This window comes from Rhynchophorus ferrugineus, unplaced genomic scaffold (genome assembly GCF_030347505.1).
Source record: "Rhynchophorus ferrugineus isolate W39M unplaced genomic scaffold, kcgeb_rfMv2 rfM1, whole genome shotgun sequence".
NCBI classification, from domain to species: Eukaryota; Metazoa; Arthropoda; class Insecta; order Coleoptera; family Curculionidae; genus Rhynchophorus; species Rhynchophorus ferrugineus.
This window is the reverse complement of record NW_027472580.1, coordinates 44,681,087-44,699,054: the sequence shown is the minus strand read 5'-3', so window position 1 is coordinate 44,699,054 and position 17,968 is coordinate 44,681,087. Positions and strand designations below refer to the sequence as shown.

Below are 17,968 nucleotides of genomic sequence, written 5' to 3'. Positions count from 1 at the left end.
AAAAGGCATTACTCGATAGCCTTCCGTTCGATAGAAAGTGCTTTTTTGAAGAATGAAATTCAAATATAGTAGAAAACACTCTTGGTAATACTATTTTTTAACAAATCAGATGATCATACTCCATATAAAATTATATAGGACTACTTAAACGCGTCAATTGGAAAATATCTATCTAATTATACCCGAAAAAAAATGTCAGAAACTTGTGTCAAGGGCGCATCTACTTATACCAAGCCTGCCATTTAACTGAAACTATCTTAAATAATCATTAAAATATTTTCATATACATACACACACACATATATATATATATATATATATATATATATATATATATATATGTACGAATCAAAGTCTATACAGTGACGACTCCTGATGGGGAAAATATATAACCATAGAGAGAGTCTATGGGTTTAACAGCACATTGACCTATACACAAGTAGCGGCGAACTTGGGGATTCATGGATTATATTATAAGAAGAGGATTAAGAATAATATGTTGTTTTCAAGGTATATTGGTTAAAAAGAAACACTTGGTACAATTAAAATACTCATTTTATTAACTCAAAATACTATAGAAATTATTACATACCTGTAAGACTTTTGATATGATATCCTTATACACCGATACTAGCATACATGAACAGCATGTAAGGCTACAAAAGTTTAAGTGACTCAATACACTGAGTCAGATCTTAAATGCTGCATATAATATGGTAAATACGTGGTTAGTCTTATATAAATCCGGTATATGAATTTTATTGTTTAAAAATTTATTAATGTCTTCTATCGAGCTAAAGTAGAACTTATATACTTATACACATTAATATTAAATTTATTTAGCTTGATAGTTTCCATTAGATTATCGCTTAATATTAAAGATAGCATAACTTACGAATAAAATATTACATTTCGCCTTCTGACAATCGTCTTGGTTTTAATTAAGAAAATTCGTCAACTTTATTTTTCTTATTTCGAAAAAAACTTACGGAGTTACAAGAATATATTTGTCGAGTCTAATTGAACAGATTATATCATTTTAATTTTATTATTAATATATGTTGTTAGGTATAGAATTTAATTAGTTTGCTTGACAATAGTAAAATTAAATAAATAACACTCTTCGCTAATGTTGAGAAATAATCGAATATTTTTTTAATAATAATAAATTTAATAGGAGACCTAGTAATTAAGTACCATACCTAATAAAGTGGTAATTGTGTCATAAAAATTTACAAACATCTAGAAGTCAAAAAAGGACAATTTAATCAATAAATATAAAAATTAATGTACAAATATCCTGTAGATTATATTCTGAGGTAGAAAAGTATCTTTCTACATTAAAATATACGCCAAGAACACGAACGTAACGAGTTCAGTAAAGTAAATAGATTGAATTTAATAAATATAAATCACAGCGCTTTTGATTATTATGTTAGTATATTGCCATATAATATATATATATTGATAGTTAACATAACAATAGTTAACTATAGCTACTACTGAAATATTTTGTTTTATAGCTTTAAGCGAATATATTTTACAAGACGCTTTAGTTTTAATTCAACATCTACATACATCACATTATTGACAAGCCATTTTCATCGTGAATATGTACCAAATAGTTCCAGAAAAGGGAAGTATTTAAGACATTAAACGGGATGATGTATGTAACTAAAACCATTGGAAATGAAATTCTGGACAATTCAATTTATTTCACTTCGAAATACATACATTTTATTTATTATTTTTTACCTCTTTGATATCATCCACAATTTAACATATTATTTAATTGCTATTTTAGATACTATAATGAACGGTGTGTATATTTAATTTACTTTTCGTCTACCAAACTACTGTGTTACGATCTACACTATTTTTATTTTACAATAATTAAATGTCTCTTCCCGACTTACTGTAGTTTCGATAGACATTTTATTTCTTATATTAATTTTTGTGTTTACTAATTAACTATAATTTATATTATAACTTGTCAATATAATCAATTGAATCAACCGTCATAATATTAAACATTTATTATACCGTCACAATAACCTTTCTGCACCAATGGGTTCTTGATTTCTAAGACAAATTTCATAAACGGGCACAACCAACTGTCGTTCTGACACCTTCACTTCGTTGTTGCAAAGCCATATTAGCTAGATTTAAAATGTATTTTTAGCATTGAATTTATTAAAAGCAAAATTATACGACTTTTAATACCTGGTAAAAATTAGAGTCAGAAACTATCTTCGTTTCCCTCGTACTCTAAAAGTGGCATATTAAAAATATCTTGCTCATTTGGACTAACCAAATATAAAAATAAATTCGTTTATAGTAGCGTAATCACAGCATTTTAGAAAAGTTTAGCTTTTATTGGATCTAACGAACGGTCGGATAAAATTGTTATAACAAAAACAATCAATAAAATATAAAAATCAATAAGATATAATTTACAACGAATTATTAAATTAAAACATTACAGAACGTACATGTCAAACACACACCCCAACACCATACGTAAAATACATATTTTATTAATAATTACGATTACACTCTTAACAAAAAAGTCAAACAACATATTAAAAATGGAGTCATTATTTTATTTCATGTAAAAACTAAAATTTATACCATTTTATACCAATTATATGTTGACTAATAAAATAAGAATATATAAACCCTGTATACCCTTATACTTACAAGAGGTTTTACTTGCACACTAGCAAATTTTCAATCTCATTTCTATTCAGTTATTCTTCAAAGCCATGATTTTCCGAAAATTGTTAACACTGTAATATAAAAAAGGTCATCCTCAAATTTTGTCACTTTATGTTATCGACAAAATAAAAAGTTTATCATCTCTAAATTTTAATAAAGTGATGATGATTGAAAAAAAATCATTGAGAAATTAATTGCGAGTATCGTTAGATCCAATAAAGTCTCAATGTCTCGTAAAACTGATAACAGATTTAACTACTTCAGTTTACATTAAATAAGACTCCGCTTTCTTGCCGGTATGTGCCCCTTTATCGTGACATACAATGTGAACTAACTTCAAGTTATTTACAGTAAAAAGGTCATTATAAATAGCCTTAACATCTATCGATCTGGCCTTCGGCTGGCCTTGCTTACTGACCTTTAGAGCTTCACAAATAGCCGGTATTATGCTCCTAGATCTTTCCACCTGATGGTCCAGGTTCCAGGTTTGAAAAATGATTCGCCCCTCCTTGCTGGCATACGGATTAATTGAGTGTTTCGGGTTGTAGAGACACTCGGCTTTATCCCAACGACCGTCGCATTTAAACACACCCATTTCATCACATAAAGGCTTTACGTTTGGGTCCTCAACAGAAGTGTGCCTGTCGAACAAATGTCCATGGTATTTATTCAGCTTTAACTTACTCTGCAATTCGTTTAAAAGTACAGAGAGCCTCTTTAGGGACAGGTTATCGGCACGCCACAATTCTTCTTTCGTTTTATAGTAATATGTCCGTATACGATCTTGAGCACGCCGGAACATGTACTCTTCCTTGGTGTTGCATCTGGTGTCGAGGCCTGCGTGAAAGAAATAGTGGTCTCCGAGATGGAATGCGAGGTGCGTGAGATGAATATGATATTTTATTACTATATGATCAAAATTTGTATAAAGGTATGAATGAACGTGTGCAATTGCAAACCACAATTAATTATAATTTTAGTACTATTTATTAAAATGTAAGCTTACTGAATAATTGTCAAATCGTTGTTGATTTATTAATTATTAGTATTGATATAATACATTTAAAAAAAAACGTTTTACAAAATGTACTCCTATGTGGTACATTCAATAATGTTACTGAAAAAATGTTATTACGATTTATTACTATCTAAAGGAGAATATTTGATTGTCAGTGACTATTTCGGGCACCGCGTCCACTACAGTGGACACGATTTTTCACAAAGCTCAATTACTCCCTGTAATTTATTTTTGATGTGAAAACTAATTGTCCACCTAGATGGTCTCGTAATAAATACATTGGAACATTAGCGACATCTCTGATCATCTGATAACTCACCTCTCAACATTTTATTGAAGTTCTGCTTGACATTATAGAGACGCATGTTTTGACGCAGTTTGTGATTGTAACGGAATATGCGCTTGAGCTTGAGTGACAAAAAGTGAAAATATTACCAGATATTGATCGAATTATTGACAGAAGTTCATCTGATGAATGAATGAATCTAACGTTTGCAATATACATAAATTAAGTAGAATGTGACGTACCTCCAAGACACAATTGATTTTTTATATTGATGTTCGTTGAGATGGATATAAAGATTTTATAGATCTTACTTACCGAGACATTTATTTTGATTTTAGCGCAAGATGACTTCGAAAAAAACTTTTTTGAGTGACGAGCAACTACTGAAAATACTTGAAAATTATGAATGGTCAGATATAGAAGTATTATCTGATGATGATAGGTGGGAACCGGAAAATGCTTACGAAAAGCTGGTCGATTCTGAAGGAATTTTTGTCGTCTGTAGATTAAGAACCAGAAGCCATACAAAAGGAATCAGAACAACTCGAGAGTATACTACAAAATGAAGCGGAGAGTCAAAATGAAGGTAATTATTTATAAGAATATGTATATCGAATATGCTATCTCTTTTATTCTTAGAGTCCTGACAGAAAGCGGTTAAATATCTTATCCCACATAAGGAATCTTTAAAACGTAGACAGCCGTCTCTAGCAGAATATATAATAACTAACAGAGCTTACATTGAAGTAAAACCGCCGAGCGAATTCAGATTCGATGGTTATGAAAATTTTGGTTAATTTAATGAATAATAAGAAGCTGGGTGTTGTAAACAGGAAAGTTGCCGCAAAAAAATTAGTTTTGCATCAAATGTAATATACATTTATGTTTAGTAGAAGGCAGAAACTGTTTTTTTTTTAATTTCAAAATAAATAGCTTGGTTGTTTAAGTTTTTTGTTTTACTTTCGCTGTTGAACTCCACCCGCCTTTGTAACTTTGTCCATTGGAATGGACACCTTTTTTTTGGGAAAAAATACACCTTGCGTTTGTTTACAATAGACCAGACTACAGTTGAAAATATTTTCCACAACTTTGAAGAATTTGGCCCCGAAAGGGTTAACTGGTAGCCTAATTCGTCAACATTATTACTAGCAACCCAGTGTCAAATAAGACAACCCAGGTTGTTATTTAATAGTCCAGGTTTAAAACAACGTATCATAGAAAAAACAGCTGCAGTAAGCGATATCGTTACTTTTTTCAAGTAAAGTATAGGCGCAGCGAAAGCTAAAAGCCGTGGAAAGGAAGACATCAGGCACTTCAGACACGGTGACTGTTCAATCTCTGTTACTGGTATAGCGGTGATCTACAAGTCGTTGTTAAACTTGTTTATCCCATTGGCATCAGTTTCATTTTTCAAAAAAAAATCAGTAAATAAAATGCCATTAAAATTATTCGATAGTTTAACCCTACACTATATATTATTATTTACAATAATTTCAAGATAATATGCTAAATTTATTATAGCATTATTATAACATGCTTGGTAAATTGGTTAAATTCCATAAGCTTACATTCTTACTTAATTTAAAATTATATTTATATTCAATCTATGAATATATTAAAATGTATTATAAATATTTATAACAAATAACTGTACATTAAAATGAAAACAGTATATGTCTATAGTAATTAAAAAAAAAACATTAAAAAAAGAGAAATATATGTAAATTTTAACAAAATAAGAAGGAAAGTATTCTGTATATTATTTATTTCATTCAATTGTGTAATTATAATGTAAATTTAAGTCATTTTAATATATTAGATACTTCCAAACTTAGCAACAATAAATAATAGCTTTAATTTTTTATTCATCCTAGGGCTAAACACACTAATAAAAAAATTGAAAATTAATTAGTTTAACATAGGACTATATATTAGAACTGTGAATTAACCTCAATATGAACAGTTTACAATAGATTAATATAATTATTATATTGGATACTTAATTAAATATATGTCCAAATTCAATAATTATGTTTTGCTTTTTATTATGGATGACTTTAGACAACTAACAAAACACTTTATGAGAAAATATTTTAATTTAAAGGAAACTAAAGCATAGCCATCCATACAGTTGGAAATTAGGAGCATACTTTAAACTAGTTTGGTTATTTTGAAGTTTTAAAAAGACAATTTTCATGCTGACAAACAACACCAAGGCCAAGTAAAACACCCAAAATTGGACTAATCATTATGAAATACAATAGAACCTGATTCATACTATCTACAGTAGGAGTAATCAGAATAAACAAATACTTAAAAGAGAATCGCTATGGCATAACTACCAATATTGTCAAATATAACAATACCATTTATATATGGAGAGTCTGGATAATAGGACTCCTGGATAACTTTAAAAAGTAAAATGTCTCATAAATGCAAACAAGTACAATTTCAATAAAGCTTCGAATATATAGTAAAAATTCCTCAAAATTAATTTACATTTCTTATAACATTTATTGAATCCCAGTACAAAAAATAAATATAATACAAATAAGTTCTACTTATTAAAATAAATTTTACTCACCCTCAAACCATTCTGGATGTTCCGCCTTCTTGCTTAGTTTTGACTTTTCAGTATCAATACTTTTCAACACTTCTGCTAGTTTAAAAACCTTATTTTTCATTTTCTCTGTAAAAAATTCATGCACTTTTTCACCAGCGTTCAAATATTCCTCATTAACTTCCCTTATTGTTCTATACAATATTTCTGCATCAGTTTCAGCACGTTCCCCTTCTTTGATCTTAAAAAAATATGGTGATTTAATGTTATACCAAAGGGGTATAAATTACCCATATTAGTAGACTCTGAGCTGGCAGTGTTTCAAAATAAGGCTCACTGTCAACGATAGTGCCATCAGGCATTTGAAAATTAATTTGAAATGGATCATAGGTTAGTTTAAATTTTTCAATTGTTTTCTTTTTTAATTCATCTATATTTTTTGCTGCGATACCAACTCGAATTTTTCTTTCAGCATCCGTAACTTTATATCCTTTTGCAGAAGTCATATCGAGATCTACATAACAAGTACACACAAAGATCTAAATAAAATGTTACAATTAATGTTTGCAACAAATACCTGAACTTTACTAACGCAAACGGTAACCTTACCACTCGATAATAAGACTGCGACTGTCGAATTTCTGCCAGAACAGTCTGTTAAATCTGCCCGAAACTCGGAAAAAAAATAGGCCAATGCCAATGCCAAACTACAATTCCCTTTCTTCCAGATTAAGACTACCTATACTAAAATGAAATGGATGAAAATGGCGCAAACGCGTTAAAATTGGTTCAAAATCTATATTATAAAAAAAGGCAAACAAGAATTACGGTATGTATGGTCATCTATATATTATTTAATAATTTAAAAAAGTTATTTATATATAAAATAACTATTTCATTTGTTTTTTTCAAAATTAACCTAGCTCTAAAAGTGTTGAAGAAAACGATAGTTTATGTTAAAATATACAACGCATAAGCGGGTACGTTTCCACGTAAGTCAGTGGAGACAGATAATTTCGATTCGAGCAAAAAAAATTGACCTTTTAATAACGACCTATGAAGCTCTTTTAATGAAATGTCTCTACAGAAAAATAATTAAAAAGGCTATAACGATACAAAATTTAGTGCTTCCTAACTAAATATCTTTAATGCTTCTATGGGTGGAATGGACAACATTTTGATAGCATCTAGAAACTCATTTGCCATATTCAGATCTCGTTATCAAATTTCATTATTTATTAAAAGGAGATGATATTAATAGAAATAGAATAAGTTCCTAATATATAGAGAGAGAAACTTGTTTAAAAAATACAAAATCTATCTATTCACACCATTTGACGTTATGTGATGTTGCCAGTTTACTCAAATATTTTATTTACGTTAAAACAAATATATCCATTTAATAAATAATTAAGAGAGATCAGATATATGTGAATTAGTGATGCAGAAAAATATCGATAGAACTCTTTTTGACCTTGAAATATCAAAATCGATTTATAAATAGTTTGTAAAATATCGATAGACCGTAATATCGAAATTCTTCTTGGTAAACGACACCCCTATTGTGAATTGAATAATTTGAAAATAATATATGATATTACTGTTAATACTTAATTGAATATTTTATTACATTTATTTATTTTACATATTATTTTATAATCTTATATTTTACTGAAAGCTCATTTGTTTTTCTTAACAAAATTCAAAATTTTATTTATTTCAAAGGATTTCCATCAATTTTATCGACAACACTTATCGACATTTTGCAACATTGCTAGTTAAATTAGCAACTTGTCTGAAGTAAAAATATCGATTTTTCCCTTATTATTATAATTAATTTTTGAAATTAAGTACCAAAATAAACTATTTAATAAAAAATATAAAATGGTTTTTTCATAGTGTTTAAGAAATATATATAAATTTTTTGGAGAAATATCGGCTTACAAAAATATCGATATATAGGTCAAAAAAATGTCCGCCAAAAGTATAGATATGATTTTCAAAAAATATCAATAAATATATAAATTTTATGCATCCCTAGTCTAAAGGTTTGCCTAGATGATTGATCATAGAGAAATAGAGATTTAATTTCATAGGAAATCTTGGCTGGCCTACCTTTAACATATTACTTGTTTTATTCGCTATGCTAAGATCCGCGACGGGATCTGATTGGTTCATGTCGCTCTAGGGTTTCTCTATATTGTACACCATTTTAAATGTGTCCTATATAGAGAACAGTGTGGTTAGATCTTTATAACGTATATATTAAATAATTATATAAAATAATTTATTAGTATATACAAGTCGGTAGTTGCATGCATCATCGTTTTTCGTTAAAAAAGTGCCCAGCGATCGGCGAAGAAATGAGTAGAAAACATTTCCTATGTTAACTGGTTGGCTTAAACATGAAACAGATTTATGATCGTTACCATGTCAGACATTTTTGTAATGCATTTAAACTTTACTTTAAGTACTTACGAACAATTTATGTCGAAAATAATACCACGAGCCCAGAATATGTACAAATGGAAGTGGATCAAAATCAAAATGATGTAGAAGGTAAATTGAAGGAGTCGGTCACATTTCTGTTCATAATTGTTACCATTAATTTCTAAACTGTCCTTATTTGTAGTGCAAATTTCCATCATCACAGGCTCACAACCAGGGTGTCGAAGCAAGTCATCGACATTTGAAGAAACTCCAGAAGGTAATGGTAAAGTTTGTATTCCTTCAGCCAGTATCCCCCTTTCTGCTCATTCTTACCGTTAATGAAAAAAAAGTAAATTTAAAACCCTTCAATTGTACATTCCATAATGATCTTTTGGATAAAATATTAAAAAGTACTAACAAGGTGTTCTATATACTTTTGAGTAAAACAGGTGAACAGAATATTAAGAGTGAAAGACTCTCATTATAAGAAAACAAATAGACAGAACTCTGATAGATCCTATTAAATTGATAGCATTAAACAAATATGAAAAAGAAAAAAGATGAAAGAGATAATTTTGATTTGCAATGCACTAAAGTTTTTTGCTTATGGTTTTATATATATGTGTATATTATTTATATTTTATAGATATATTTTTTTATATTATATTTTGTTCATAAATTTACATTATATATTTATTGTTATAGATTATATTTATATTCATTTATTTTTACAGATTATATTTATTTATTTTTAATTATTATATTTATATTTAATTGAATTTTATTTAATATATTTATTTGAGAAAAAAAATTGTTTTTTTATTTAAATTTCATTGGTCTATTGAACATGACGTCAAGGCTGTTACGTGCCAAACATTACTAATGAGCCAATCAAATGTCTTCACAATAAAATATTTTTCTTACAGGTTTCTATAATGGAGATTTAAATTGACCAATGAAATTACTTGATTGACCCGTTATCGTGCCCTCTGGATGTTGGGCAAAGCAAAACTTTGCGCCAGAATCCCCTATTGAGTTGCATCTCTATTACTTTTATGTCATTGATTATTGGTGTAAAAGAGTTGTAATGTGAACTGCAAAAAACGTAGAGAATATTCTCTATGTTTTGTAGTGAGCTCTAAGTAATCATAGGAAGAAATGGTAGCTTTTTGTCCATTTTGTTCAAATATACTTTTCGTGGAAGAAAATGTATCTGGAAATATACAGTTTACTTGTAATATATGCCCTGTGTATTTCCCGGTAAAAAAAAATATTTCCTATCGAAGTTATTACAAGTTAAAGGTAAATATTTAAAAGTTTATGGATTATTACTAAAAATGTAAAGTTTAGGAAATAGACGATGTCCTCGGTGGGGAAGAAGCATGGAAAAATGTAGATTCAACTGAAGAAAGATGTCCAAAATGTGGTCAGGATCGAGCTTATTTTCTTCAACTGCAAACTAGATCAGCTGATGAACCAATGACAACATTTTACCGTTGTTGTAATAACGAATGTAATCATAATTGGCGTGATTAAATCTAGGGTATGGATATGGAAAGAATAATAGTATAGCTGCCGTTTGTATGAATTGTTTTGATTGTACCCATAATTAAACGCATTAAATGTAGTCAAAATATTGTGTTTCTTCATTGTGCATCATAACCTAAAAATAGTGTTCGTCTATTAGGTTATTAGAAAGTTAATTATTGTTTAAACCTTTTGTTTATCAAAAATTTTTTGTTGCAATAATGAGTAAAATTAAAAGAGGTGCTTTAATAGTGATTGAAGGTGTAGATAGATCAGGAAAGAGTACACAGTGTAAAAAACTAGTAGATACTCTGTTAAAAAACAAAATACCAGCTGTTTTGATGAATTTTCCTGATCGTACAACAGTAATCGGAAGACTTATAAATGAATACCTTACAAATAAAAAGTGCAAATTAAACGACCAGGCAATTCATTTGTTGTTTTCAGCAAATAGATGGGAAAATGTCGAAAAAATGAAGAGTTTATTAAATAATGGTACAACTTTAATTGTTGATAGGTATTCATATTCAGGTATAGCTTTTTCGTCATCTAAAAAAGGTAATATGTCTAGGGTAAAATATCTTTTCAATTATTTTTATAAGGTTTTATCTAGATATGAGTACTGAATGGTGTAAAGCTCCTGAAAATGGCTTAATAAAACCAGATTTAGTATTCCTTTTGAAATTAAGCCAAGAAGAAGCAGCAAGAAGGACAGGGTTTGGTGATGAACGATATGAAAATACAGAGATGCAAGAGAAAGTTTCAAATATATATTCAGCATTTGCAAAGGAAGAAGATAATTGGCAAGTTATTGATGCGTCAGGAACTGTAGATGAAGTGCATAATGAACTATTTGCCACTATTGTAAAAAAGATAACGGAAGTTTCTGATTTACCACTTCAGCAATTACATTTTTAGAGAAAGTATTATTATGTCATAATATGAAAAAATGGTAATGTTGGTAAATTAAAAAACAATGTATAGTTTCTTTAATTCTCTATTTTTAATTTTCGCCACATTCTTCTCTTTTCCGTTTTCCTTGGTTTTTCTTGCTTTTATTCCTTTTATCTTGGCCAACCCTTAAAATTAGTCTTTAATATTAATAATCAAAAAAATTATGTAAAGATTATTAAAATTAATTTAAGCAGAACCAATTATATTAAAAACTAAACATCATATAGTATGGATGTAAGGTTTTTACTTACATAGCTCTTGCTTTTGAGCCTGGTCCCCAAAAAGGTAGAGGGTTTAGTTGAAATCTGACTAGACCCTTCTCTTTTGTCTTAGATATTGCTTCTGGGTGTACTTTAAATGAATGCCGCTCCTCAGGTTCTTTTGAGAGAATAGCTAATGCTACTTTATTGTCGGCAATACGTTTTTGTGTAGCAGGATGTATTTTTTCCCAAGAGCGCATTATGTCCCATAGGACCTTGGTTGGGGCATTTGTTTTAATTGCAGTTTTATGCATATGAGATGATGATACCTGATAGCCAGCATTTAATATTGCTGACCTAAAAGATTTATTGCACATTGCTATTGTCTTTAATAAATAAATTACCTGAGCATTGTCATTGATGGTGTTTCAACCTTAATAGTTCCTGATAATTTTTCTAGCACATAATATAGTGGACTGTCAACTAGTTCCTCTGAAATAAGACTTAAGATACCTTCTATACGTTTATAAGTTCCAAGAGTTCGAGTTGCAAAATTAAGAACATCAGATACAAATTCCAATGAGTGTATCGGCGCTGCCCATATCGGTCCACCAACCTAATTAAAAAGGTATAGAAAAGTCCAAACAAGCTGTTTCTTCGATAATGAAAATATTAAATTGCAAATCAATACAACTTCAGTAAAAGGAGTATATCTAAATAAAGTAAATTATTTGAATAATTGTGATAGGAGACATTTAATTGAATTGTTTTGCATTTAGTTTATATCTAGTGTCTTTTTCTGCATAATATTACAATTTTGACCTACATGAAATGGATTTCCACAATGTTCACATTTACTTGGAATTGTTGAATAAGTAGGTAAAGAAAATTTTGTTATTTTATCATTTTTTTCATTAGGTTTAGTAATTCCAAGTGGCTGTAGAATAACACTATCACACCCTGTACAGTGATAAACGTGAGACAATTTGCTGAAAAATAGAAGTAAAGACAACAATCCAACTTATTAATCTCAAAGAAATACCTAAGTGTATATTTACATTTATATGATCCATTGTAAATACGCACAAATACTCTTATGTAAAAATCTGCAGATACTGATAAAAGAGGTTCAATATATTTTCCATATTTGTTGGCGTGAGCTTCTATGCACTGCAATAGAATTCTCACAGCCATTTCATGACAACTTTTTACTTTTAAACTAATGGCTCCATATTTTGAATAACATGTTTCTGGTGTATTCCCAGCTAATACGGCCATGTCAGTTGCAGTAACTAAAAGTAAACCTCCATTTTTGATAGACTGCACTGCCGAATCTAAGAACATAGATGGACAGCCATAAGGATCTAGGTCAATAACATCAAATTGTTTTTCTTTCCTATGTTCATACATGAGCATACTGGAATACAATTTCAGAATAAACATTATATTAATTGTTGTGTTTAAAACATACATAGCATCTTTATGGCTTGAGGAAACTATATGTGAAACATTATTTAATTCAATATTTTTATTTATATCATCAACTGCTTTAACTGATAAATCATTTGCTACTATTTTATTTATTCCAGGTATCTCTTTTGCATAACGAATACTTCTTAAACCAGTAGCAGATAAAGCTTCTAAAATATTTAAGCCTCCCTCATATTTCTGTCCAGCTTTGTATATTTCAACATTGGGTTCTTTATTGCACAAAAGATTTTCTTGTCTAACTTTTGTAGCATAAGCTGATATAACACAAATACTAAAACGCATTGCATTTAGGTTAAATTTTACTTAATTGGATATAAACATACCTTAGGTCTCTATTAAATTCTTGAACAGGGTTATAAAAGACTTTACCACATGTTTGAATTTTCGCCTGGCCTTCTGTAATATGTTGGGGCTCTTGTTCCATTTTATTATATGAGTTGTTGATGTAGTTAACTAATGACTTAGAAAAAGTGCGTAATTTAGTTAAACTTCTCATATATAATATTAAATTATTTTGTTACATTAAAACGTGAGGTTTATTTGAAAACTTGCTTTTTATTTCCAAAAATGCCCTTATGTCTATATTAATATATCAAATACACTACTAGCATAAAATATACTCGTTTATATTCTATGACTACGAGTAAGCAACAAAACACTGAGCTGTTTCAAAAATATATTGTGGAGTAAACCTAACCTGACAGAAAAAGTATGTTAACGTAAACTAAAAATAAAGGTAACAGTTTTCTATATTTCGTGGTTAACAAGCAGTTCGTCTATCTTAGATATGTCTATATCAGATTCAAAAGATATCGTAATATAGATACAAAATATAACATCTTGAAAACAATTACCATTTCGACGACCGAAAAGGTCTTTTCTTAGGTTAACATTACAAAATTTTATATAAATATCCACATTTTTAGAGGAATTTCGAATAATTCTAGGTAACATGTTAAATTGAAATAAAGAAGAATATTTTTGTTTATTAAAAATATATAATTTTAACATCATGTTGGTTTTTGATATTTAGCTTGTATCCACACTCTATACATTTTCAATAACTTCCCTCTATTAACTTGTAAGCGTCTATCTGCTTTATTTTCCAGTTCAATAAAATTACTTTCCTTGAATAGATGCCTAATTTCCTCTATAAAATGAATAAGTAAGTTTAACATAACAAACATGTTCTAAATTATTAAAAATGTTTTACCTTGAGAAAAAAAATATACCCTAGTTCCATCTCCTCTAACATAAAAATTACATCCAAGTGATCTACCTGGTTTAAATCTTAGTTGGGCTAAGTCATATCTGCCATAGTCCCTAAATAGTAAAATGCCACCGGGTTTTAAATACTGATATATGTTTGAGATAACATTTTTAAACCTAAAGAGATAGAAGATTATATTTTACAAATTATTGCTAATTGTAACTTACCTTTCAGGATTTATGGCTGACAAAACAAATATCATGATAATTATATCCATGCTATTTTGATCAAATGGTAAGAGCCAATTTTCATTACTTATATCTAAAACAAAGACATCACATCTTTTCTTGTCAAATGTCTCACAGTTTTTTAAGATGTTAATAGCTTTCTCAGAAAAATCACACCCATACACTTTTAACTTTTCATTTTTGCTATACTGAATTATGGGACATATTGTATTTCCTACTCCACATCCAACTTCAAAAATATTGAATTCTTTTTCTTTTCCTGTATCATTTAATTCGGGAAATTCCGTAAATAACCAATGTCTATCTTTAAAAAATTTGTTATCATGAATATCGTAGAAGGCATCCCAAAATTTATAAGCATCATTTTCGTATTTAGCAATATCCTCATTTGAAAACTTAATAACGCTGTTTGCTTGTACTTTTTTTAAGGCTTCTTGTTCTTGGTTCTCATCCCACTCTACATCATCCCTAAAGTAAAACATAAATCACTATGTGAAAAGCAATAATATTTAATTAAGTACAAATTATATTTAAATACCAAGCATTAAATTGAAATGTTCTGGTTTTATCTAAAAGATAACGTGAACCAAATTTTGGTTTTTTTCTGTATCTTGTATGGCAGTATCGAAATATCTTAATTTGTCTAATAATGTTCATACCAAGCATTGTGCTGAAAAACATCTTGGTTTTCAGTTAGAAAACGATTCCCAAATTTAGGCCTTGTAGTACAAACTTCGTCCGTCATTCTTTCCACAGATTATGCTCTGTGAACACAGAATGATGAGTATTCCGTATATTATGCTCTGTGAGGTGCTCAACTCGGTTAAATTTTTAAGGTTAACCTATATTGTCAGAGTAACATTTATATTAGTATTTATGGTTGCATAATATGTACCCTTGTTAAAATTTTAAATTAACTGTTCTAAAATCGTCCGATAGGGTGGGTTTTTCCATTTTTTACTTAATAGTTTCATCTTTGTTTAACTCATCTGAACAGAGTTGAATAATTATATAATCTGGATGACATTTATACAACCCTATCAACGTCATATGTCAAAATAGTAATGCGCATAATCAACCTTGCATTTTAGCGATATATCAATGTCGTTGCGGTTCGGGGGTTCAATTAATCTATAATAATTTTAAAATTTTCTATAATTTGAAAGCAATATATTAATTTCAAGTAGTTCTGAATGTTAAAATTAGCTTAACGCATTCGTACCGAACTGTCGTTAGACCTATTAGTGCGAAAATTATATTGTTTTGGGCGTTTTGACATCTGTCAGAGTATCAGGAGGGCGTATGCATTCCTGTGCATATTTGCGGAGTTCAACTTAACTTTTCTCATCTTGTCTTTTCGACGCGAAAAATATTTGCCGGTCAGTGCCTTCAGATAATTAAACAAAATTCCGGGCAAAGGAACCCGGGAAAAATCCAAGGTAAGTTAAGGAATTTACTTTTATCTGTTAAATAAATATGTTACGATTTTTATGGATCTTCTTTGAGGCACCAAATAATGTTGGGAAAGACACAAATAAAATTATAATGAAAAAATGTTTGTTAAAGGTGATGTGGCAAAATTGAACGGAGGACAATAATTTTCCTAGTAAACTGTCTAATTTTTCAACTGTTATATATTAGAAACAATGTTAAAGGCGTAATGTAATTTATGAGTGAAATTAGCACATACATCTTGTCGATTTTGCCTTATATATCAGTTAATTTTAGGAAGAGAATTAATCTATTTTATTAGGCATTTGCCGTAAAGATGGCTATGTTGGAATTTATATTTTTATTGACGTTAACATTTTCAAGTAGTTTTCAGTTGCATATTTCTTAATAATGTTTATTTATGTAAATATAACGAGTATATAGGATTTTAATTTTATTACCCATTATAATTATGTAACCTTATAATTCTGTTGTTTATTTAAGATAGATATAAAAAAGTAATATTTAAGTATTATTTTTCAACTTGCCTCTTGTACTTTACTAAATATTATTTACAGGAGAGCAATATAGATTCTAGTGATTTACTGAAATCAGAGATTAGTCACCAGCATTTGCGGTTAAGGTTTATCTTGTGATTGACGAATTGGTTTAAGAGATTCACTAGCGGTGATGAATCATGGTTTATTTTGATTTAATTTTTTTGTGTTTGATTAAATTAGTAGTTTTGTTAAATGAAATAAAATATTATCATGATTAAAATGTCTTTCTCTTCATGTGAATATATATATATATATATATATGTAAATGAAAAATCTCGGACTCATTTTGACGTCTTCTGTCAATGCCATTCTGACGTTTTTAAACTTTTGTGTTCGCGCTTCTCGATCGCGACAGTTTGCCGCTATCCCCTCTCTCTCGCTCTTTCTGATTTATCTTCTTGCAGTTACCACAGCTATTGATTTTCTTCCCATCGGTTGCAGAACAGTGCACCAGACATATTAAATTCCGTATTGAATAAAATTTTTGCTTGTCCTATTTTCGGGATTGTCACGAAAATTACAGTTTTATAATTTTGGAGATGTTTTCTTGATTGTTTAACGAAATGTACTGTAAGCCTTAAACGTTTAAATAAAAAAAATCATAACAGAGGTTAATACTCAATTTAAATGGTATCATAAGCCTATTGCTATGTAGATAATAAAATAAACGAATATATGAACATATATATTTAACTTGTATCTTAAATTATTGACATACCTTTGTATGGGATATTTGAAGCATAATACATTTGTTGGTTAATAATGAATATATACTGAATACATATAATGAATCTTCTAAATTCCTTGACTGGCATTTTGGGAAACTTGATATTTCATTTATACAGTGAACATTTATAAAGCAACAGGATAAATTAATACAAATTAACTTACTTTTTGTCATTTTTTATGACAATATAATGACAATGTAATCCTAATGTAAATAGACAATGTAAAATAAACAACGATCTTAATTGTAACGCACGCATTTGCGTTAACCTAGGTTGGGTTCGGTCAAAACATCGAACTCACCTTCCGTTTTTGAATCCATTAATTTCGAAAGCATTACTTTTAAAACTTTTGTATCGAAAATTACTCCATAAATTATTCCATAAAATACAATCGTGACACTAACTACGAACTCTCCAAATTGATTCCTGGCTTCCAGTTATTTCAAAACCATAAAAAACCGCGAATATATTTTAAGTACGATTAAAGAAATATGTAAAATTTTGTCATACACCGAATATTGGAATATTTCTATCAGAAACAATATTTTTACTTATTTATCTTAACGTCCAACGACTATAGTACTATTTCTTTATACACAGTTGCGAT

General features: G+C 29.1%; 6 protein-coding genes and 1 long non-coding RNA gene across 26 annotated transcripts in view; 4 read left to right on the top strand and 3 right to left on the bottom strand.

The window, feature by feature from the left end:
- Positions 1-537: 537 nt before the first annotated feature.
- Positions 538-7,328, bottom strand: LOC143197739 (DNA fragmentation factor subunit beta). Of its 5 annotated transcripts, none has more exons than XM_076406437.1 (5): positions 7,160-7,328; positions 6,873-7,096; positions 6,607-6,823; positions 3,137-3,555; positions 538-656 (listed from the first exon to the last, which is right to left on the bottom strand). In XM_076406437.1, the coding sequence occupies exons 2-5, from the start codon at positions 7,086-7,088 to the stop codon at positions 618-620; spliced, it is 891 nt and encodes a 296-aa protein (XP_076262552.1). In that variant the 5' UTR covers positions 7,089-7,096; positions 7,160-7,328; the 3' UTR covers positions 538-617. The 5 variants fall into 5 exon arrangements, with proteins under 5 accessions (XP_076262552.1, XP_076262522.1, XP_076262533.1 ...); XM_076406428.1 differs by lacking the exon at positions 538-656 and adding an exon at positions 1,692-2,159; XM_076406446.1 differs by lacking the exon at positions 538-656 and adding an exon at positions 2,583-2,789.
- Positions 7,329-8,879: 1,551 nt separating this feature from the next.
- LOC143193900 (uncharacterized) lies at positions 8,880-9,491 on the top strand. Its single transcript, XR_013005132.1, has 2 exons — positions 8,880-9,141; positions 9,215-9,491. It is a non-coding gene; the product is annotated as an uncharacterized LOC143193900 (long non-coding RNA).
- A 573-nt stretch (positions 9,492-10,064) lies between these two features.
- Polr3K (RNA polymerase III subunit K) lies at positions 10,065-10,649 on the top strand. Its single transcript, XM_076419617.1, has 2 exons — positions 10,065-10,314; positions 10,363-10,649. Exons 1-2 carry the CDS (start codon positions 10,171-10,173, stop codon positions 10,546-10,548), a joined length of 330 nt encoding a protein of 109 aa, XP_076275732.1. The 5' UTR covers positions 10,065-10,170; the 3' UTR covers positions 10,549-10,649.
- On the top strand, positions 10,618-11,532 carry LOC143206831 (uncharacterized). The gene is made up of 2 exons (XM_076419616.1): positions 10,618-11,097; positions 11,153-11,532. The coding sequence occupies exons 1-2, from the start codon at positions 10,761-10,763 to the stop codon at positions 11,455-11,457; spliced, it is 642 nt and encodes a 213-aa protein (XP_076275731.1). The 5' UTR covers positions 10,618-10,760; the 3' UTR covers positions 11,458-11,532.
- LOC143206829 (tRNA (guanine(26)-N(2))-dimethyltransferase) lies at positions 11,519-14,078 on the bottom strand. Of its 6 annotated transcripts, none has more exons than XM_076419609.1 (8): positions 14,039-14,078; positions 13,508-13,644; positions 13,165-13,455; positions 12,736-13,110; positions 12,520-12,682; positions 12,098-12,309; positions 11,745-12,050; positions 11,519-11,618 (listed from the first exon to the last, which is right to left on the bottom strand). In XM_076419609.1, the coding sequence occupies exons 1-8, from the start codon at positions 14,039-14,041 to the stop codon at positions 11,543-11,545; spliced, it is 1,563 nt and encodes a 520-aa protein (XP_076275724.1). In that variant the 5' UTR covers positions 14,042-14,078; the 3' UTR covers positions 11,519-11,542. The 6 variants fall into 6 exon arrangements, with proteins under 6 accessions (XP_076275724.1, XP_076275723.1, XP_076275727.1 ...); XM_076419608.1 differs by having other exon boundaries at positions 11,519-11,630; positions 14,039-14,076; XM_076419612.1 differs by lacking the exon at positions 14,039-14,078 and adding an exon at positions 13,882-13,994 and having other exon boundaries at positions 11,519-11,630.
- Positions 14,079-14,150: 72 nt separating this feature from the next.
- On the bottom strand, positions 14,151-15,493 carry Mettl2 (methyltransferase-like protein). 2 transcript variants are annotated; one of them, XM_076419615.1, is made up of 4 exons: positions 15,302-15,493; positions 14,622-15,110; positions 14,398-14,570; positions 14,151-14,334 (listed from the first exon to the last, which is right to left on the bottom strand). In XM_076419615.1, exons 1-4 carry the CDS (start codon positions 15,385-15,387, stop codon positions 14,195-14,197), a joined length of 888 nt encoding a protein of 295 aa, XP_076275730.1. In that variant the 5' UTR covers positions 15,388-15,493; the 3' UTR covers positions 14,151-14,194. The 2 variants fall into 2 exon arrangements, with proteins under 2 accessions (XP_076275730.1, XP_076275729.1); XM_076419614.1 differs by having other exon boundaries at positions 15,181-15,468.
- Positions 15,494-15,702: 209 nt separating this feature from the next.
- Positions 15,703-17,968, top strand: part of shep (RNA binding motif single stranded interacting protein alan shepard) — a 147,215-nt gene continuing 144,949 nt past the window's right edge. For 3 of the 10 annotated variants that reach the window (XM_076419603.1, XM_076419595.1, XM_076419601.1), the window contains exon 1: positions 15,703-16,081. The gene's annotated coding sequence lies outside the window, so the exon portion shown is untranslated. The remainder of the gene's footprint in view (positions 16,082-17,968) is intronic. The other 7 variants (XM_076419602.1, XM_076419593.1, XM_076419605.1 and 4 more) reach the window with 6 other exon arrangements.